This window comes from Passer domesticus, chromosome 19 (assembly GCF_036417665.1).
Source record: "Passer domesticus isolate bPasDom1 chromosome 19, bPasDom1.hap1, whole genome shotgun sequence".
Taxonomy (NCBI): Eukaryota; Metazoa; Chordata; class Aves; order Passeriformes; family Passeridae; genus Passer; species Passer domesticus.
In genome coordinates this window covers 8483441-8505653 of record NC_087492.1, presented here as the reverse complement: position 1 = coordinate 8505653, position 22213 = coordinate 8483441, and the positions used below count along the sequence as shown (strand labels likewise).

The 22213-nt window shown below is 53.2% G+C and overlaps 1 protein-coding gene across 1 annotated transcript in view; it reads left to right on the top strand.

Moving 5' to 3' along the window:
- Window positions 1-1702: 1702 nt before the first annotated feature.
- The window catches only part of LOC135283896 (trichohyalin-like), a 120858-nt gene continuing 100347 nt past the window's right edge, over window positions 1703-22213 (top strand). Inside the window, exons 1-11 of the mRNA XM_064395045.1 lie at window positions 1703-1804; window positions 2745-2857; window positions 3832-3897; window positions 4590-4641; window positions 13330-13410; window positions 13495-13596; window positions 13845-13949; window positions 14768-14890; window positions 15831-15943; window positions 16919-16984; window positions 17612-17669. Coding sequence (XP_064251115.1) covers window positions 1703-1804; window positions 2745-2857; window positions 3832-3897; window positions 4590-4641; window positions 13330-13410; window positions 13495-13596; window positions 13845-13949; window positions 14768-14890; window positions 15831-15943; window positions 16919-16984; window positions 17612-17669 — 981 coding nt within the window. The remainder of the gene's footprint in view (window positions 1805-2744; window positions 2858-3831; window positions 3898-4589; window positions 4642-13329; window positions 13411-13494; window positions 13597-13844; window positions 13950-14767; window positions 14891-15830; window positions 15944-16918; window positions 16985-17611; window positions 17670-22213) is intronic.

The following is a 22213-nucleotide window of genomic DNA, read 5'->3' as shown; positions in this document are numbered from 1 at the left end:
CTTCCTCACACAGCCGTGCTTGGCTCTGCCCTCACTGCCCTGGCAGAGCCGCTGGCAGGGGCTCTTTGCTGTCTGGATGGGCTTCAGTGCTCTGGCACTGAGCCCGGCTGGGGCAGGTGGCACTGGGACTCTCCCTGCTCACCTGGCTGTGCCATGGGCTGCCCGTGGCAGGGTAGGGCTCTTTGGGGTGTTGCTTCCCAGGCCATCACCTCTGACATCCCTGATTCTTGAACTGCTTTACAGGTTCTTCGCGAGGAATTTGGTGGGATAAAGGCAGAACTCTCCCGCATATCAGAGGACATGAAGAAGTTCCAGGAGGCACAGGTGTGTGGTTCTCAAGGTCATATTTCCAACATGTCTGAGACAGAGACTGTCTACAGACAAGTCTCTGACAATGCTTTCTCCTAGACCCTGATGGTTTCCCAGCATCAGGAGGAGATTGAAAAGTTAAAGGCTGGCCAGCGTCATGTGTCGGAGGAAATGAAGAAGGTCCTGATGTCGCGGGACCAGGTGAGCTGCTGCTGGGAGCAAGTTTTGGGTCTGAGACTGCAGCCCGTACCCTCTGCCCTGCTGGTTGGAAGCTCAGCACTCTTGGCCCTGCTAGATTCATGGACCGTGCTGCCTGCAGAGCCCTGCCAGCCTGGCTGAGCTTGGCCCTGCACTGTCCCCAGTGCTTGACAAACCACAGCAGGGCTCGAGGGCTTGCGGGTCCCCACTGACCCTCCCAGAGGCTCACTGCCACCACTGCTCTCTCCTAGGACATGACTCTCATCCAGGATCTGCGTGAGGAGGTTGACAAGATAAAGACAACACAGCTCCTCATGGAAGGAGACATAAAGAAGCTTAAGGAGTCTCTTGCCTTAGTGAGCTGTTGGGTCATGTAATTGTTGGGCTCTCATGGGGAACTTCAATGTGGCTCCACAATCAGTTTTTGGTGTCAGGGCCTCAGGCCCAGGTGGAGGACCGTGGGGCTGCCCATGCAGCTAAAGGGCCCACACTCTGGGACAACATGATGGCTGGGCCCTGACTCTACTGTCACTGTCCTTTCCAGATGAAGAAGCTGGAGGAAGACCTTAAAAAGCTGAGGAAGGATATAGCCAAGTGGAAAGAAGAGAGCAGTAAGGAGATCTCTCAGCAAATTGAGTAAGAGGACAGGAGTGGGTTTCATACCCTGGGGGGCTGCAAGGGAGCCCAGATGGTCTGGCTGCATCCTGGTTTGTGGGCACAAGGTGCCCAGCAGCCCTGCAGGGGTAACCCTGCCCTTGCCCCCATCCCACTGGCCAGGGCTTTGCAGCAGGAGACAAAGCGTGAGCTGCAGAAGATGGGAGAGCAGCAGGAGAGGAGGAATGCCATGCTGGAGCAGATGCTGAATGAGACAGCCGACCAGCTGAATGAGCAGGTGAGGTCCTGGGGGAGCACTCCCACCACTCCTGGCACGGTCCTGTTGCAGCTCCATGCCACATCTTCCTGCTCTGTTGTGCTGTGCTGTAATCTTATGGGAGAGCCAAACTGCCCAAATTGGCCTGGACCAGTCAGTGGCATGGACAGTAATTAAAGCCTTGATGCAAATGTCCTCTTGACATGGTGGGCTCATGGCCACTGAGTCGTGTGTGTTTACCCCTGTGGAGCAGACAGACCCCCCCTTGGGTCAGCACCTTATGTTCTTTCATCCTGGGAGCAGGATCAGGAGCTGAGACAGCAAATGGAAGCCAAGTTTTTGGAGATCCAAAAAGACTTTGAGAAACTCAACTTTACATCAAAGAGCCTCCAAAAGGACTCTCAACAAAAGCAGAGGGATATTGAGGTGTGTGGCTGAAACTCACCCCATTTAGGGTCAGAGCATCCACCAGGAAGACTCCAGGTGGGGGACCACAAGGAATCTCCTGCTGACGACCTCCTCTCAGCACTGTGCTTGTTCCAAGTGCATTTCCCCGATGTTTTCTGGGTACGGGGAGAGGGGTGTGCTCCCGGCTCCTGGGGTGTGCCTCAAGAGGCAGCTCCAACCTTGCTGTGTCATGAGTTCCTTTCTGTGCTGAAAGATGCTGTTCCAGTCTCTGGAGAAGCTGCAGAAGGAGAAGGCAGATCAGCAGGACATGCTGGCAGCAATGGACATGGTACAGTCTAGAGGGGCCTCTGTACCAGCCCAGGGGCTCCCGGGCAGGGTGACAAATGCCCCTTGCCCTTGGGGGATGGGGGGCAGAACTGGTGTGGGGAGGGAGAATTTCCTGAGCTCAGGGGGTCCCTCACCCTCCAGATGGTGGGACCAAGCTCACCAGGCTGACGGGGCAAATGGGGCCACAGCAGCCTGAAAGGGCCATGCTGGCCTGGGGGAAGCACTCCTCCCTCTCCCCTCACACACGCTGGCCCTGCCTGTCCTTCCTCATCCCTTTCCCCACCGCTCTCCTGCTCTTCCCTTCTGCTAGAAGGCGGACAAAGCTGCCTTGGGCAGCAAGGTCAATTGCAGCCAGTTTGAAGAGAACATGGAGGAGCTGGATGAGAGGATGGAGGAGTTGCAGAGCCAGATTTCAGGCCAGGAGCAGCACTGGAATAAGATGCAGCAGCAGTTCAGTGATTCAATGGAGGAGAAGGTGAGGGGTACCTCATCCCCACCTTGAGGAACTGGCACCTTTGGGACTTGGCAGCCTGAGGCAGCATCCCTCTGAGGATCCCCCTCCAGGCTTTTCCCGGGAGAGCTCCATGTCACCTCCTGGGGCAGCTGGCTGAGGCTGTGCACCTGTTCACAGCTGGATCGCCTGGAGCTGAAGACTTTCTGCAAACACCTGGAGAAGTCCTGGAACAGGAACATGGAGGCTCTCGAGAATAGGTTGAGGCGTGAAAACGCCGCTGGGATTAAGAAGTGAGTGTGATGGAGACACTGATGGCTTTGGGGACAGTGATGGTCCCATTCCCTCCAGCTCTCCCACACACTGCCCCTCTGGTCCCCTGCCACGGCACCAATTCTGCTGCTAAATGAACCTCAGAGATGCAGATGAAGCAGCTGCACCTTCTGCTTCCACCAGCAGCAGGTTGCACACAGGCAAGGAAGAACAAGGAGAGGGCACCTGCAGGACAGAGCCCTCCCAAAGCAAAATGGGGCTGTGGGTGCAAAGGCTCCCAGAAGCCAGGCTGGGAGAGGGCAACTGCTCCTCCCAGGCAGGGCTGTGACACGCCGTGTCCCAGAGCTGGATCATGCCCTGCCCTCCTGCCATGCACACAGGGGACTTTGGTGCCCGAGAGGGGCTGCAAGCGCTGCAGGGGCTGCTTGGGATGGTGACATGGGTGCCTGTGGCCTTCCCCTGGCCTCAGCCAGCACCCTGGGGATGGGGAGAAAGAGGCTCAAGAGCCCACAGTTCAGCCTGCAAATGCCGTGACCCTGTGCCGTGAGCTGCCCAGCACCTGGCTGCTGCCCGCCAGCTGCTGCCTGTGTGCTGCAGGGCTGTGGCCCCAGGAGCTCAGCCAGCCCTCTTCCCTCACCCTCCTCAGGCAGCTGCCAGTGCCTTTCACGTGCCTGTCCTGTGACCGCATGCTCACCGTGCAGGTTCCTGGCCAGTGAGTAGCACCAGGGCATGGGGGCAGCGGGGCTGGCATGGGGGAGATGGGTGCCAGCAGTGACCCTGCTGGGCACAGGGGTGCCAGTGTCTGCTGGGGAGGGGCTGATGTGGGGGCCCCCTCTGCAGCCCTGCCCATCAGCAGGGGCTGTGGGCACTCATCCCAAGGGCTACAGGCAGCGGGATGCCATGGGGTACAATCCCATGGGTTTGTGGGTGCCGCCTCTAACAGGAACAGGTTTTTGGTCCCCTGTCACACCCCTGTGACTCCTGCCCTCCCCAGGTATCCCGAGACACTGCCGTATTTGCAGCCAATGCCCCCCAGCAAGGAGCCACAGCACAGCCAAAGGTAAGGGCCCTGAGGACACATCCCTGGCTCCTGGGGTGCAGCGTAGCCCTGCCACAGCAAGGAGGGCTCTGCACCTGGGCTGGGGGAGAGGAGCCTGGCGGGGCTGGGCAGAGCCAGGGAGCAGAAGGCAGCTGTGGAGGGCCAGTGCTTGCCCCAGGCCTGGGGGGTATTGCATTCCTTGCCTTGCCTGCCCTGTCTCACCCACATCTCTGTCCCAAGGTTGCTGAAAGCACATCTGATGAGCTGTGTCTGTTTTCAATTTGAGCTCACGCTTGGTGGGGAGTTGTATGCCTCCTGTGAAAGGAGTTCCCAAAAACCAAGCTCTGCAGCAGGGACCGACCAGCTCCTGCCAGCTGGTGTCCTGTGCACAGGGACCTGCCACGGCCATGGGCAGCACACCTGGCCGTGGGGACAGAGCCAGCAGATCCAGCCGGGTGGATGGGCTGGGGGCTCCTGCAGCAGGTGGACAGGAGCTGGCAGGGACAGGCCCCTGCAGGCAGCACTGCCAGTCCCCTCCCTGGCACAGCAGGGTGGTGCCCAGAGTGCCACAGGGCTGGGCACTGAGGATCCTCTGCCCCATCCCACAGGAAGCCAGTGGTCCGTGGCGGTGGCTCCCATGTGCCACAGAGCTCTGGCAACCATCAGAGCAGCAGTTTCAAACTGCCACCTGTTCAGGATTCTCCCCGTACGAGTGCATTTCTGCAGGGACTCGTGACCCGCCCCAACAAGGTAGGGATGATGAAGGTGAGGACATGGCACGTGTACTGGGGGCGGGCCGGGCGATGCTGAGGATCCTGGGTGAATTTGTGCCTTCAGTTTCCTCGGGCACAGCTGCTTTGGGAGGGTTGCTAGGGAATGCTGGACTGGACCCTGCCTTTCAGCCAGCTGCTCTCTCCTTCCCAGCCCAGAGTGACCCAGCTGCTCGGCAGGGGTGGACACATGCCGAGGGGCCGCAATGACCAGCTTCCTGTGGTGACCAGGACACTGGATGAGCCAGGTGTGGCCCTGTCAGGGCACGGGGAGCAGGGGGACAAGAGACTGGCTGTCTGCTGGGTCTGCACCTGCTCCCTGCGGGTCTCTGGCCAAGCAGGTGACCCTCCTGCTGCCCCGTTCTGAGCTGGCTGAGCTGACCCAGACGGGGCAGCCCCGGGGCCTGGGGGCTCAGCCTTGCCTCTCCCCCCAGGCCCTGCCACCTCTCGGCATCACCGGCCAGGCACAGCCCCCCGACACGTCTCCAGGGCACCAGGGCTCCTCCAGCCACTCCAGCCCCGGGAGACTTCGACAGCCCTCAAGTAGCTGGACAGGACTGGGAACCCAGTGCTCCACCAGGGACGTCGTCTCAGCAGAGAGTAAACTCTGGGACAATTGTTGTCTGAGAAATAACATTTTCATTGTATTACGTTAATAAAAAACCTTCTGAAAGACACACACAGCCTTTTCCCATTGCCTCTGAAAACACTGGGATAAATCAAAGTGTCCTACACTATTTTTACTATTAGTTATCAGGCATTACTTTATTCCCAGCTCTGGGGTACATAGGAATAGCTCCACTCAGAATGCACACCCACTCTCTAAATTTTTCACTATGTATTTTCAGCAAAACAAGTTAATGCTCATTGCCTGTAAATTACATATTTCTCTTCATTCATTAATCTCCTATCATCCATTTGTTATTGATTTCTCAGTTCTCATGCTGCTGCCAGATGAACAATTGCTTGCTCCTGGCGGGCTCCACACTATGCTCATTTTGCCAAGTCCATGGAACCACACCATCAAAAGCAGGATAAACTTTTACCAAGAGGGGAGTCAATCTACAGCCCATCGATCTAAGCTTTCACTAATTAAATACCCAGCCAGCTATACCAACTTTTCTCCTCATTTGCAAAGAAGCACCATTTCACCACGTGGTCAGGTATGACTGTGGGTTCACCGACCACCCGAGACTGCCAAGGAGACTCCCAGGGCAGAAGAGTGCATGTGCTGAGGGGAGGGAATGTATAGTCATGTCTTGGGGGAAATTATTGCCATATGTATGTTTCTTCTGAGAATAGTTATGAATATGATGACAAATACAGTATTTCAACAGGGGCTTTTCCTGTACACAGCATGTACTCTCTGTGCAGCCATCCCCCATACATCTGGCTTTGCAGTAAAGAATGCCTAATCCCTAATATGAAATTCAAGTCTTTATTTCTTTCTGGTTGTGATAACAATGTTAATTGGTCCACTTTTAATTTAATTAGTCCAGATATTGTTTTCAGTACATGAAGAGTGGAATTCTCCTTGTTCGTTTCTTCTTTACCTCTGGTTTCCACACCTTGTCCTCACACTCTACAAATTCTGTATTCCTGGTGTCCAGTTCTTAGCCCCATTTCTCTATCCCAATCTTTTTTCACTGAATCACGTCAAGTTCATTTAGCAAAACTTAAAAGTTCAGTTATTTTCCCAAATAATGTTCCACTAACAGCAGTTTGAATAAAATCTTGCTACATGCTTCAGTGGAAAACTGCACTGCTTATGATTAAGTGAAGCCATTATTAACAGAGTTAACGAAAACAAATAACTGGAATAGCGAATTAAAAAGTTATATCATTTCCAACAATTCCCCCTTTTGAAACTACTCTTAATTATTTCATTTAGGATTACTTCCATTAAATCATTGGATATTTAGAAAGACTTAAGACACTAAAATGCAATAATTCCTATTAAACTACTTAGTAAAACTTTTTGGCAAAACTTATACTATTTTAGATCCAGGGCCATTCAATTTTGCCAGCATTTTGTCTTGGGCTTGTTATTCTGGGGTTACATTTGAAAGGTCACACATTTTGGTACAGCAACTATTGGGATGCTTTTCTCTGCCAGCCCTTTAGCAGCTTTATCTGCCAGTCGGTTTCCTACACTAACTGATGTATTTCCTAATGGATGAGCTTTACAATGCATGAGAGCCACTTGGGCTGGTACCTGAACACATTCTAGTAATTGTCTGGTAATGTCTCCACCTTTGACAGAGGATCCTTGTGCTGAACGGAGCCCTCCTTTGTTCCAGAGAGCTCCATGGGCAGGTACTGCTCCAAAGGCATGGTTAGCATTAGCCCATGTGTTCCCATTCTTCCCCTGAGACAATTCCAGGCTGCCATAGGCTGAGCAGCTCAGCCCTGTGTGCAGAGGTGGTAAGAGGTAATGGGACGGCTTGGATTGGGCCCTACTGCACAGCCAAACTTCTGCTTTCCTTTGCTCACAAAGCTGCTCCCACCTGTGGACAATTGCGAGGCCGGATCTTCTACCAGAGGATCTCCTCTGCTGGAGTGAAGCTGCTCAGTCGTTGGAACACAGGCATGTTGTGAGGCTTCTTGACTTTCTGGTACAGATTCCAGGGTGCAAGGCAAAGGAGTTGTTTGCAGTTCCCCATCATCCTGCTCCAACAAGACAACTTGATACTTCAGCATTCGACTTGGGGGTCACCAGTGGCCTCCTTTGTGTTCTAGAACAGAGAGGACCAAGGGGGGAACATGAGCAGTCATTATCTGGCCCATGGTCCATTCGGGGCTTCTTGGATTAAAGCACAGCTCCTGCTCCAAGTCAAAGGCAGTTAAGGGACATCCCTTAACTTACACTGTCCACTTGTTTGGAAAAATATCTTATGGCCCTTTTCCATGTGCATAACCTCTGAGCTAACACCCGTAGTGCAACACGTCAGTGCTCATGAACAATCTGCTCAAGAGGCTTGCTCAAGTCAGGTAATGCCTGTGCTGGGCTGGCATTAGAGCTCTCTTGGGGTCTCTGAAAGCCTCTGGCATTCTGGGGTCCACTGTAGCACCTCCTTGGTGTAGCACCTCCTTGGGCGATTCTCAGGGTCTCATATAAAGGTCTTACCCATACGCCAGAATTAAAAATCCTGAGCCCACACCAACCACCCATTCCTAGAAATATTCCTAACTTGCAAACAGACCTTGGCTCTGGAGTTTCACAAATCCCCTCCACCCTTTTGGTTGCAAGGCTTTGCTGTCCCTGGGAAATGAGCCTCAGGTAGGTTTGGCATTAGGGCACTTCTTTGACACTTTGGGCCTTCTTCTTGGATACCCTGTAACTGGCTTGTCTCAGAATGTTCAGGAAACTTAAGAGTCATTTCAATGCATCCAGCATGAGTTCCATTAGCAATTAAAGTATCACCTGCATACTGCAGCAAAGGGGTATCTGCATTCTCCTTTTCCCATTCTGAAGTGACTGCCAGAGCCCTGGCCAGCTCTTAGAACTCCAGCACCCCACCAGCAATAGGGATCTGCCTGGGTATGGGGATTTACCAGAGACAGAACCTTTACAGCCACTTGCTCTAAGATGCCAGATAGAAGCCACATCAGGAACCAGGCAGAGGAGAAAGCTGTCTGTCTAGATGTTCCACAAGGAACAGCTTATTCCAGGTGAAAGGAGCTCACACAAAGAGCCCCAGGCACTCCTGTGCAAGGGGCTTTGTACAGATACAAATCAGGGGGTGGATACAAACAGCAAACCAATAGGGAATCCTCAGGGGAGGAGTGAGGGGATTACATCAAGCATCTGGGGCCAGTTGGGGTAGGAGGGTGGAGAGGATGGCTCACATGTGCAATGGGGCTTCCAGGAGTAGGGGGATTCCAAAGGGATGTTGCGAACAGGGATTGGCCTGAGAGTTAAGGGGCAGAGAAGGTTCAGGAATAAGGGGCTCGGTTGCCTTGACAGGCAGGGAAAGAGCTGGAACAAGGGGTGGAGAATGACATGAGGGGCAGCTTTGAGGGAGGGTAAAACCCAGGAGTAAACCATCTCAGGGAGAACATGAGGGCACGAGGACAGAACGATGCACTTAAAAAGGAATCAATAAGATAAATTCAAAGCGCAACACCGTACCTCCAATTCTTTTGTCAATTGGTTTTTGTCTTGGGGTGTGTCGTGGGTTAAGACGGAAGTGAGTTTTTTGGGAGGTTGTGGTCAAACCAATCAGTGCTTGGATTTGAATATTGGCACCTGGTTTGGCCACCGAAGGTATGGACTGCCTCTGAGAACACAGGGGGTTAAAAGCAAGAACTGCCAGGAGAACTCTCTCTTAGTTTCAGTCTGTAAAGGAGCTCAGAGCTCCCCTGCCCAGCCTGGGCTGGCTGGGGGAGGGAAGCCATGCGGCCGGGTGAGGTAGGCCGGAGCCTCGGGCAGAGGAGGGGAGTGAAGGCCTTGCAAGATGGAAGGGTGGAGGAGACTGAGAAGCATCGGGCCCCCCTCCTACCCCACGGGAGACAGAGAGAGAGAGAGAGAGAGCCAGTGCCTGTGCTGCCTTGGAATTCAGTATCATGGACTGGCAGCACGGCCGGCCAGAAGTGGGGGATGCGGCGAGAGAAGGTGCCCGGCAGCTGTGGGAGTTCTGGGCAGGCAGAGGCCCAGATTTTAACCCCTTTGTAAAATAATGGAAACCTTACAAATACTGATCCTCCTGAATGAGAATGAGAAGATAAAGGTGAAGTATGAAGAAATGGGCAAGTGTGAGGAAAGTTGGTGCACGTGAGAGATGTCAGAAGAGGTGAGAAGAATCCTAGGTGGGCAGAGATGATGGATTGGCCTTGAGCTGGACTCGTTCTTGTATGGCCATGGACAGACCCATGTTCTTCCTGTGACTCAGAGACTGTATTTAGGGGGAGGCAATGCCTTGGAGTCAAGAGTGAAGCAGTGGCGTGAACAGAGATGGCTGAGGAGGGTGTGGGATGCCCTCTGTCTCCAGGAGGGGAAGATCTCTGTTCATGAGGCCCCTCGGCCCCAGGGGTTTAAATCTGGGGGGGACTGGTGTCCTGAATTTGAGAGACTGCTGCTTTTGGAACTGAGTGGAGCATCCTTAAACGGGGAGCCCTAAAAGCAGTCCTGGCCCATGTGCAGTGGTGAGAGCCCTGGACATGGAGGGAAGAAGTCACGAGGGCCGATGTTCTCTGGGTGGTGCCACGAGTGACACGGAAACACAAGAGGTTTCAATTGTGTTTCTGGGGGAAGCCTATGGTGCAAGGGGGGACTCCTCTCTCTCTGATGGATTTGAGGGTTGATTACTTGAGGGGTGATGATGGACTGATTATGTGAGAGATCGTGATGTGGTGGAAATCTATGGTGTTATTTCATTCTGTGGAGAAAATGGAGAGGAGGAGGAGGAGGAATGGATTTGGAGGGTTTTCATTCTTAGTTTTTTGTTTGTTCCTTTTTAGATGTTGTAATTAATAAAATTAGTTTCCTTTATTCCTGAGTTGGAGCCTGCTTTGCTCTGTTCCTGATCACATCTCACAGAAGCCACCAGAGAAAGTGTATATTCATGGAGGCACGGGCACTGTGGCAGAGTCAAACCATGACAGGGTGACAGCATGATACTGTGTCTCCTATTGTCTGCTTTATGCCCAGACATGGGTCCTGTAACTTTAAGCTAGGTCTGAGAGAGGGGTGCAAAGCCAGTGGAATTCTTTTGGTGTGGTTTTCCAACATCCTCCCCCAGGCTCCCTCAGCTGTGTTGTGCAGCACAGACAGAGGGAGTACATCTCGGCTTTCAGCTGGCTTCTTGTTTCTTTGACAATGGCAGAAGTTTTTCCAGGACTGTGGCTTCTTCTCCTGGAACGGTTTTTGCTTTTCCCTGGTCTGAAGCACCAGAACATCGCCGGCAGCCCTGTGCCTTGTCCCGCAGGGGAGGCCTTGGGATGCACATCCCGGCTCTGGACTCGGGAGGAACCGAGCCACGCCTACAGAAAGAGCTCTGAATCCACCAGCCTACCCCACAATGAGAAGGCTTGAATATCTAACATTATTCATTCTTTTTCCCATGCCTGCCTGCACACTGTGTGTTAAATAAACAGCTTTTTTCACTTTCTTCCAAAAATTTCCTTGCTGTGGGAGGGAAGGCGTGCCAAAACCTGTTTTCATTAGAGGAGATGTTTCCTCCTAACTTGTCTCAAATTGAGACATTTCTCAAATAATGTGGGGTGATTTTTGAACCCTGGAGGAAGAACAGTGCACCTCAATTGGTTTTCATGGCCCATCAAGGAACGTTCCAGAAACAAGAGTTGACTTTCAGTTTCAAGGGCAATGCAGAAAGAATCATCCTTAACATCCACAACAGTGGACTCATCAGTTTCCTTAACTGAGGTGAAGAGTGCATAAGGCCTTGCTGCCACTGGGTCTCACACCAGTCTCACACTATTTCCTTGACAGCTCTGACATCTTGTACTGGCCTGTGTTCCTTAGTGTGTGCTTCCTTTACTGGCAGGAGAGGAGTGCTATATTGTGACTCACATTCCCTTAGTGACCCATCTTCCAAAATTTAGCAATTCATTCTTCTAACCCTCTTCTACCTTCTAACTTCAAAGAATAATTGTTCTGCCTGACCAGTCTTCCATCAGGCTCCAACTGAATCCTTACTGGTTCCAGTGTCTTGATTTCCCTGGAATTCCATTGGTGCACACCAACACAGTGACAGTGTTTTCCCCCTCCTCCCACCAGGGATGTGCAGGAGGGAAATACTTGTCCAGCCTTCCCTGCTGAACATTCTGAGCATGCCCTCTCTCAGCCTCTTCCCCCACTTTTGCCATTACCACAATTCCTCCACCAGGAGTTAATAGTGTGTCTGAATGACCTTCCTATAATCCCAGGGCTCTTTGCCTTGAACTCACTGGATTAGGGCATCAGAGGATCTCCCGGAAAAATCTTTGGAGTGCACCGGAGTCCTCTCGATCCCATCAATCCATGGAGCAAAAGAAGGAGGAAAGTTCCACCTGGATCATTAGCAACTGTCACCAAAACCAGGATAGATGAAATCCTCAAAGACTATCCTTTTAGTTTTGGCAAGTTGGGCGTTACTTTATTCTCCTCAGGACGAGTGGAGCGGATAGTTCGAGCCACACACATAGAAAAAGCTTTTGACTTAGTTATCTGTTTTTTGCAAACAAAGGAATCAATGGTCATCCATTCTCAATCCCATAATTCTCTTCATTACTTTGCATCCTAACTGCTGTTGGGCTTCACCCATGGAGACTCTCTACCCTGAACTCCTGAGGAGAAAGGAGTCTGTGCCCCAACAACCCTACAGCTCAGCCAGGGGCTCACGGGGCTCCTCCTGCACCCCCAGCATGAGGAACAGCACCCCACTGCTTCCCTGGCAAAGGCTGATCCCAATGGATGCTCCAAACCAGGCCCTGGCTTTGCAGCAGTGAAGCAACTGGCTTAGGTGTAACACACATCTTCAACGGATAAAAAAGAAAGACAATGAGGCTGTACTCTCCTGGGAGACCTTGGAGCATGTTTTGGCAAATAAAAGGACTACAAAAGGGCTGGAGGTGGACTTTGCACAAGGGCCTGACATGGGAACAGCTTCACACTGAGAGAGGGGAGAGATCGGTGGGATATTGGGAAGAAATTCTTCCCTGTGAGCGTGGTGATGCCTTGCCACAGTCTGCACCATTCCTGGAAATGTCCAAGACCAGGTTAGGTGGCACTTGCAGCAACCTGGTCTAGCGGAAAATGTTCCTTGACCTGTCCCTGACCGGGGCTGAAACGAGATGATCTTTTAGGTCCCTTCCAGCCCCAGCCATTCCAAGGCTCCATTAACCTATGACTTCATGAGTCTGGAACCCACTGGTTACCAGGAGCGGAGTGGTGCGTTGCCTGGCAACGGGTGTTGTGATGAGGAGGGCCACCAGCAACCCGGTTCCAGTCCTGCAAGGGACAAGGAAGGAGGAAGGAGCCTGCTGGCTACTCATCCTTTTCCTTATCGCATTTGCTCATTGCTTCTATCACGCCTTTTGTTTAACCCATTTGTCACCAATTTTGCTCATCCCAGACAGGCCCAACTGGGCAGGAAGGCTTGTGACAAATCAGGGACAGAGTGTGTGCAGTCATGGCAACATCCCTGGACACACTCAGCCTCTCCCAGATGCTGGATCTCGCCATTGGGACACCCCAGAAGGGATCTGTTCACTTTGCAGCCTTGAGAAAACTGCTGCAGGCTGTGCTGGAGCACCTGGACGTGCAGTACCTGACAAGTGAGGAGCCATGGCCAGGCCAGCTGAGTGGCCCCTCACTTGCTGATGTGGCCACTTACATAAAACAGATGAAGAAAGAGATGGAAGACTATAAGAAACACACGTCCAAGGTAGAGGCTCTTCCCCGCCCCTGGGCACTCCCCCAGCAGACAGCCCCTCTCTGCTTCCTCACACAGCCGTGCTTGGCTCTGCCCTCACTGCCCTGGCAGAGCCGCTGGCAGGGGCTCTTTGCTGTCTGGATGGGCTTCAGTGCTCTGGCACTGAGCCCGGCTGGGGCAGGTGGCACTGGGACTCTCCCTGCTCACCTGGCTGTGCCATGGGCTGCCCGTGGCAGGGTAGGGCTCTTTGGGGTGTTGCTTCCCAGGCCATCACCTCTGACATCCCTGATTCTTGAACTGCTTTACAGGTTCTTCGCGAGGAATTTGGTGGGATAAAGGCAGAACTCTCCCGCATATCAGAGGACATGAAGAAGTTCCAGGAGGCACAGGTGTGTGGTTCTCAAGGTCATATTTCCAACATGTCTGAGACAGAGACTGTCTACAGACAAGTCTCTGACAATGCTTTCTCCTAGACCCTGATGGTTTCCCAGCATCAGGAGGAGATTGAAAAGTTAAAGGCTGGCCAGCGTCATGTGTCGGAGGAAATGAAGAAGGTCCTGATGTCGCGGGACCAGGTGAGCTGCTGCTGGGAGCAAGTTTTGGGTCTGAGACTGCAGCCCGTACCCTCTGCCCTGCTGGTTGGAAGCTCAGCACTCTTGGCCCTGCTAGATTCATGGACCGTGCTGCCTGCAGAGCCCTGCCAGCCTGGCTGAGCTTGGCCCTGCACTGTCCCTAGTGCTTGGCAAACCACAGCAGGGCTCGAGGGCTTGCGGGTCCCCACTGACCCTCCCAGAGGCTCACTGCCACCACTGCTCTCTCCTAGGACATGACTCTCATCCAGGATCTGCGTGAGGAGGTTGACAAGATAAAGACAACACAGCTCCTCATGGAAGGAGACATAAAGAAACTTAAGGAGTCTCTTGCCTTAGTGAGCTGTTGGGTCATGTAATCTTTGGGCTCTCATGGGGAACTTCAATGTGGCTCCACAATCAGTTTTTGGTGTCAGGGCCTCAGGCCCAGGTGGAGGACCGTGGGGCTGCCCATGCAGCTAAAGGGCCCACACTCTGGGACAACATGATGGCTGGGCCCTGACTCTACTGTCACTGTCCTTTCCAGATGAAGAAGCTGGAGGAAGACCTTAAAAAGCTGAGGGAGGATATAGCCAAGTGGAAAGAAGAGAGCAGTAAGGAGATCTCTCAGCAAATTGAGTAAGAGGACAAGAGTGGGTTTCATACCCTGGGGGGCTGCAAGGGAGCCCAGATGGTCTGGCTGCATCCTGGTTTGTGGGCACAAGGTGCCCAGCAGCCCTGCAGGGGTAACCCTGCCCTTGCCCCCATCCCGCTGGCCAGGGCTTTGCGGCAGGAGACAAAGCGTGAGCTGCAGAAGATGGGAGAGCAGCAGGAGAGGAGGAATGCCATGCTGGAGCAGATGCTGAATGAGACAGCCGACCAGCTGAATGAGCAGGTGAGGTCCTGGGGGAGCACTCCCACCACTCCTGGCACGGTCCTGTTGCAGCTCCATGCCACATCTTCCTGCTCTGTTGTGCTGTGCTGTAATCTTATGGGAGAGCCAAACTGCCCAAATTGGCCTGGACCAGTCAGTGGCATGGACAGTAATTAAAGCCTTGATGCAAATGTCCTCTTGACATGGTGGGCTCATGGCCACTGAGTCGTGTGTGTTTACCCCTGTGGAGCAAACAGACCCCCCCTTGGGTCAGCACCTTATGTTCTTTCATCCTGGGAGCAGGATCAGGAGCTGAGACAGCAAATGGAAGCCAAGTTTTTGGAGATCCAAAAAGACTTTGAGAAACTCAACTTTACATCAAAGAGCCTCCAAAAGGACTCTCAACAAAAGCAGAGGGATATTGAGGTGTGTGGCTGAAACTCACCCCATTTAGGGTCAGAGCATCCACCAGGAAGACTCCAGGTGGGGGACCACAAGGAATCTCCTGCTGACGACCTCCTCTCAGCACTGTGCTTGTTCCAAGTGCATTTCCCCGATGTTTTCTGGGTACGGGGAGAGGGGTGTGCTCCCGGCTCCTGGGGTGTGCCTCAAGAGGCAGCTCCAACCTTGCTGTGTCATGAGTTCCTTTCTGTGCTGAAAGATGCTGTTCCAGTCTCTGGAGAAGCTGCAGAAGGAGAAGGCAGATCAGCAGGACATGCTGGCAGCAATGGACATGGTACAGTCTAGAGGGGCCTCTGTACCAGCCCAGGGGCTCCCGGGCAGGGTGACAAATGCCCCTTGCCCTTGGGGGATGGGGGGCAGAACTGGTGTGGGGAGGGAGAATTTCCTGAGCTCAGGGGGTCCCTCACCCTCCAGATGGTGGGACCAAGCTCACCAGGCTGACGGGGCAAATGGGGCCACAGCAGCCTGAAAGGGCCATGCTGGCCTGGGGGAAGCACTCCTCCCTCTCCCCTCACACACGCTGGCCCTGCCTGTCCTTCCTCATCCCTTTCCCCACCGCTCTCCTGCTCTTCCCTTCTGCTAGAAGGCGGACAAAGCTGCCTTGGGCAGCAAGGTCAATTGCAGCCAGTTTGAAGAGAACATGGAGGAGCTGGATGAGAGGATGGAGGAGTTGCAGAGCCAGATTTCAGGCCAGGAGCAGCACTGGAATAAGATGCAGCAGCAGTTCAGTGATTCAATGGAGGAGAAGGTGAGGGGTACCTCATCCCCACCTTGAGGAACTGGCACCTTTGGGACTTGGCAGCCTGAGGCAGCATCCCTCTGAGGATCCCCCTCCAGGCTTTTCCCGGGAGAGCTCCATGTCACCTCCTGGGGCAGCTGGCTGAGGCTGTGCACCTGTTCACAGCTGGATCGCCTGGAGCTGAAGACTTTCCGCAAACACCTGGAGAAGTCCTGGAACAGGAACATGGAGGCTCTCGAGAATAGGTTGAGGCGTGAAAACGCCGCTGGGATTAAGAAGTGAGTGTGATGGAGACACTGATGGCTTTGGGGACAGTGATGGTCCCATTCCCTCCAGCTCTCCCACACACTGCCCCTCTGGTCCCCTGCCACGGCACCAATTCTGCTGCTAAATGAACCTCAGAGATGCAGATGAAGCAGCTGCACCTTCTGCTTCCACCAGCAGCAGGTTGCACACAGGCAAGGAAGAACAAGGAGAGGGCACCTGCAGGACAGAGCCCTCCCAAAGCAAAATGGGGCTGTGGGTGCAAAGGCTCCCAGAAGCCAGGCTGGGAGAGGGCAACTGCTCCTCCCAGGCAGGGCTGTGACACGCCGTGTCCCAGAGCTGGATCATGCCCTGCCCTCCTGCCATGCACACAGGGGACTTTGGTGCCCGAGAGGGGCTGCAAGCGCTGCAGGGGCTGCTTGGGATGGTGACATGGGTGCCTGTGGCCTTCCCCTGGCCTCAGCCAGCACCCTGGGGATGGGGAGAAAGAGGCTCAAGAGCCCACGGTTCAGCCTGCAAACGCCGTGACCCTGTGCCGTGAGCTGCCCAGCGCCTGGCTGCTGCCCGCCAGCTGCTGCCTGTGTGCTGCAGGGCTGTGGCCCCAGGAGCTCAGCCAGCCCTCTTCCCTCACCCTCCTCAGGCAGCTGCCAGTGCCTTTCACGTGCCTGTCCTGTGACCGCATGCTCACCGTGCAGGTTCCTGGCCAGTGAGTAGCACCAGGGCATGGGGGCAGCGGGGCTGGCATGGGGGAGATGGGTGCCAGCAGTGACCCTGCTGGGCACAGGGGTGCCAGTGTCTGCTGGGGAGGGGCTGATGTGGGGAGCCCCCTCTGCAGCCCTGCCCATCATGGGGGGCTGTGGGCACTCATCCCAAGGGCTACAGGCAGCGGGATGCCATGGGGTACAATCCCATGGGTTTGTGGGTGCCGCCTCTAACAGGAACAGGTTTTTGGTCCCCTGTCACACCCCTGTGACTCCTGCCCTCCCCAGGTATCCTGAGACACTGCCGTATTTGCAGCCAATGCCCCCCAGCAAGGAGCCACAGCACAGCCAAAGGTAAGGGCCCTGAGGACACATCCCTGGCTCCTGGGGTGCAGCGTAGCCCTGCCACAGCAAGGAGGGCTCTGCACCTGGGCTGGGGCAGAGGAGCCTGCCGGGGCTGGGCAGAGCTGGGGAGCAGAAGGCAGCTGTGGAGGGCCAGTGCTTGCCCCAGGCCTGGGGGGTTTTGCATTCCTTGCCTTGCCTGCCCTGTCTCACCCACATCTCTGTCCCAAGGTTGCTGAAAGCACATCTGATGAGCTGTGTCTGTTTTCAATTTGAGCTCACGCTTGGTGGGGAGTTGTATGCCTCCTGTGAAAGGAGTTCCCAAAAACCAAGCTCTGCAGCAGGGACCGACCAGCTCCTGCCAGCTGGTGTCCTGTGCACAGGGACCTGCCACGGCCATGGGCAGCACACCTGGCCGTGGGGACAGAGCCAGCAGATCCGGCCGGGTGGATGGGCTGGGGGCTCCTGCAGCAGGTGGACAGGAGCTGGCAGGGACGTGCCCCTGCAGGCAGCAGTGCCAGTCCCCTCCCTGGCACAGCAGGGTGGTGCCCAGGGTGCCACAGGGCTGGGCACTGAGGATCCTCTGCCCCATCCCACAGGAGGCCAGTGGTCCGTGGCGGTGGCTCCCATGTGCCACAGAGCTCTGGCGACCATCAGAGCAGCAGTTTCAAACTGCCACCAGTTCAGGATTCTCCCCGTACGAGTGCATTTCTGCAGGGACTCGTGACCCGCCCCAACAAGGTAGGGATGATGAAGGTGAGGACATGGCACGTGTACTGGGGGCGGGCCGGGCGATGCTGAGGATCCTGGGTGAATTTGTGCCTTCAGTTTCCTCGGGCACAGCTGCTTTGGGAGGGTTGCTAGGGAATGCTGGACTGGACCCTGCCTCTCAGCCAGCTGCTCTCTCCTTCCCAGCCCAGAGTGACCCAGCTGCTGGGCAGGGGTGGACACATGCCGAGGGGCCGCAATGACCAGCTTCCTGTGGTGACCAGGACACTGGATGAGCCAGGTGTGGCCCTGTCAGGGCACGGGGAGCAGGGGGACAAGAGACTGGCTGTCTGCTGGGTCTGCACCTGCTCCCTGCGGGTCTCTGGCCAAGCAGGTGACCCTCCTGCTGCCCCGTTCTGAGCTGGCTGAGCTGACCCAGACGGGGCAGCCCCGGGGCCTGGGGGCTCAGCCTTGCCTCTCCCCCCAGGCCCTGCCACCTCTCGGCATCACCGGCCAGGCACGGCCCCCCGACACGTCTCCAGGGCACCAGGGCTCCTCCAGCCACTCCAGCCCCGGGAGACTTCGACAGCCCTCAAGTAGCTGGACAGGACTGGGAACCCAGTGCTCCACCAGGGACGTCTCATCAGCAGAGAGTAAACTCTGGGACAATTGTTGTCTGAGAAATAACATTTTCATTGTATTACGTTAATAAAAAACCTTCTGAAAGACACACACAGCCTTTCCCCATTGCCTCTGAAAACACTGGGATAAATCAAAGTGTCCTACACTATTTTTACTATTAGTTATCAGGCATTACTTTATTCCCAGCTCTGGGGTACATAGGAATAGCTCCACTCAGAATGCACACCCACTCTCTAAATTTTTCACTATGTATTTTCAGCAAAACAAGTTAATGCTCATTGCCTGTAAATTACATATTTCTCTTCATTCATTAATCTCCTATCATCCATTTGTTATTGATTTCTCAGTTCTCATGCTGCTGCCAGATGAACAATTGCTTGCTCCTGGCGGGCTCCACACTATGCTCATTTTGCCAAGTCCATGGAACCACACCATCAAAAGCAGGATAAACTTTTACCAAGAGGGGAGTCAATCTACAGCCCATCGATCTAAGCTTTCACTAATTAAATACCCAGCCAGCTATACCAACTTTTCTCCTCATTTGCAAAGAAGCACCATTTCACCACGTGGTCAGGTATGACTGTGGGTTCACCGACCACCCGAGACTGCCAAGGAGACTCCCAGGGCAGAAGAGTGCATGTGCTGAGGGGAGGAATGTATATTCATGTCTTGGGGGAAATTATTGCCATATGTATGTTTCTTCTGAGAATAGTTATGAATATGATGACAAATACAGTATTTCAACAGGGGCTTTTCCTGTACACAGCATGTACTCTCTGTGCAGCCATCCCCCATACATCTGGCTTTGCAGTAAAGAATGCCTAATCCCTAATATGAAATTCAAGTCTTTATTTCTTTCTGGTTGTGATAACAATGATAATTGGTCCACTTTTAATTTAATTAGTCCAGATATTGTTTTCAGTACATGAAGAGTGGAATTCTCCTTGTTCGTTTCTTCTTTACCTCTGGTTTCCACACCTTGTCCTCACACTCTACAAATTCTGTATTCCTGGTGTCCAGTTCTTAGCCCCATTTCTCTATCCCAATCTTTTTTCACTGAATCACGTCAAGTTCATTTAGCAAAACTTAAAAGTTCAGTTATTTTCCCAAATAATGTTCCACTAACAGCAGTTTGAATAAAATCTTGCTACATGCTTCAGTAGAAAACTGCACTGCTTATGATTAAGTGAAGCCATTATTAACAGAGTTAACGAAAACAAATAACTGGAATAGCGAATTAAAAAGTTATATCATTTCCAACAATTCCCCCTTTTGAAACTACTCTTAATTATTTCATTTAGGATTACTTCCATTAAATCATTGGATATTTAGAAAGACTTAAGACACTAAAATGCAATAATTCCTATTAAACTACTTAGTAAAACTTTTTGGCAAAACTTATACTATTTTAGATCCAGGGCCATTCAATTTTGCCAGCATTTTGTCTTGGGCTTGTTATTCTGGGGTTACATTTGAAAGGTCACACATTTTGGTACAGCAACTATTGGGATGCTTTTCTCTGCCAGCCCTTTAGCAGCTTTATCTGCCAGTCGGTTTCCTACACTAACTGATGTATTTCCTAATGGATGAGCTTTACAATGCATGAGAGCCACTTGGGCTGGTACCTGAACACATTCTAGTAATTGTCTGGTAATGTCTCCACCTTTGACAGAGGATCCTTGTGCTGAACGGAGCCCTCCTTTGTTCCAGAGAGCTCCGTGGGCAGGTACTGCTCCAAAGGCACGGTTAGCATTAGCCCATGTGTTCCCATTCTTCCCCTGAGACAATTCCAGGCTGCCATAGGCTGAGCAGCTCAGCCCTGTGTGCAGAGGTGGTAAGAGGTAATGGGACGGCTTGGATTGGGCCCTACTGCACAGCCAAACTTCTGCTTTCCTTTGCTCACAAAGCTGCTCCCACCTGTGGACAATTCCCAGGCCGGATCTTCTACCAGAGGATCTCCTCTGCTGGAGTGAAGCTGCTCAGTCGTTGGAACACAGGCATGTTGTGAGGCTTCTTGACTTTCTGGTACAGATTCCAGGGTGCAAGGCAAAGGAGTTGTTTGCAGTTCCCCATCATCCTGCTCCAACAAGACAACTTGATACTTCAGCATTCGACTTGGGGGTCACCAGTGGCCTCCTTTGTGTTCTAGAACAGAGAGGACCAAGGGGGGAACATGAGCAGTCATTATCTGGCCCATGGTCCATTCGGGGCTTCTTGGATTAAAGCGCAGCTCCTGCTCCAAGTCAAAGGCAGTTAAGGGACATCCCTTAACTTACACTGTCCACTTGTTTGGAAAAATATCTTATGGCCCTTTTCCATGTGCATAACCTCTGAGCTAACACCCGTAGTGCAACACGTCAGTGCTCATGAACAATCTGCTCAAGAGGCTTGCTCAAGTCAGGTAATGCCTGTGCTGGGCTGGCATTAGAGCTCTCTTGGGGTCTCTGAAAGCCTCTGGCATTCTGGGGTCCACTGTAGCACCTCCTTGGTGTAGCACCTCCTTGGGCAATTCTCAGGGTCTCATATAAAGGTCTTACCCATAGGCCAGAATTAAAAATCCTGAGCCCACACCAACCACCCATTCCTAGAAATATTCCTAACTTGCAAACAGACCTTGGCTCTGGAGTTTCACAAATCCCCTCCACCCTTTTGGTTGCAAGGCTTTGCTGTCCCTGGGAAATGAGCCTCAGGTAGGTTTGGCATTAGGGCACTTCTTTGACACTTTGGGCCTTCTTCTTGGATACCCTGTAACTGGCTTGTCTCAGAATGTTCAGGAAACTTAAGAGTCATTTCAATGCATCCAGCATGAGTTCCATTAGCAATTAAAGTATCACCTGCATACTGCAGCAAAGGGGTATCTGCATTCTCCTTTTCCCATTCTGAAGTGACTGCCAGAGCCCTGGCCAGCTCTTAGAACTCCAGCACCCCACCAGCAATAGGGATCTGCCTGGGTATGGGGATTTACCAGAGACAGAACCTTTACAGCCACTTGCTCTAAGATGCCAGATAGAAGCCACATCAGGAACCAGGCAGAGGAGAAAGCTGTCTGTCTAGATGTTCCACAAGGAACAGCTTATTCCAGGTGAAAGGAGCTCACACAAAGAGCCCCAGGCACTCCTGTGCAAGGGGCTTTGTACAGATACAAATCAGGGGGTGGATACAAACAGCAAACCAATAGGGAATCCTCAGGGGAGGAGTGAGGGGATTACATCAAGCATCTGGGGCCAGTTGGGGTAGGAGGGTGGAGAGGATGGCTCACATGTGCAATGGGGCTTCCAGGAGTAGGGGGATTCCAAAGGGATGTTGCGAACAGGGATTGGCCTGAGAGTTAAGGGGCAGAGAAGGTTCAGGAATAAGGGGCTCGGTTGCCTTGACAGGCAGGGAAAGAGCTGGAACAAGGGGTGGAGAATGACATGAGGGGCAGCTTTGAGGGAGAGTAAAACCCAGGAGTAAACCATCTCAGGGAGAACATGAGGGCACGAGGACAGAACGATGCACTTAAAAAGGAATCAATAAGATAAATTCAAAGCGCAACACCATCCCTCCAATTCTTTTGTCAATTGGTTTTTGTCTTGGGGTGTGTCGTGGGTTAAGACGGAAGTGAGTTTTTTGGGAGGTTGTGGTCAAACCAGTCAGTGCTTGGATTTGAATATTGGCACCTGGTTTGGCCACCGAAGGTATGGACTGCCTCTGAGAACACAGGGGGTTAAAAGCAAGAACTGCCAGGAGAACTCTCTCTTAGTTTCAGTCTGTAAAGGAGCTCAGAGCTCCCCTGCCCAGCCTGGGCTGGCTGGGGGAGGGAAGCCATGCGGCCGGGTGAGGTAGGCCGGAGCCTCGGGCAGAGGAGGGGAGTGAAGGCCTTGCAAGATGGAAGGGTGGAGGAGACTGAGA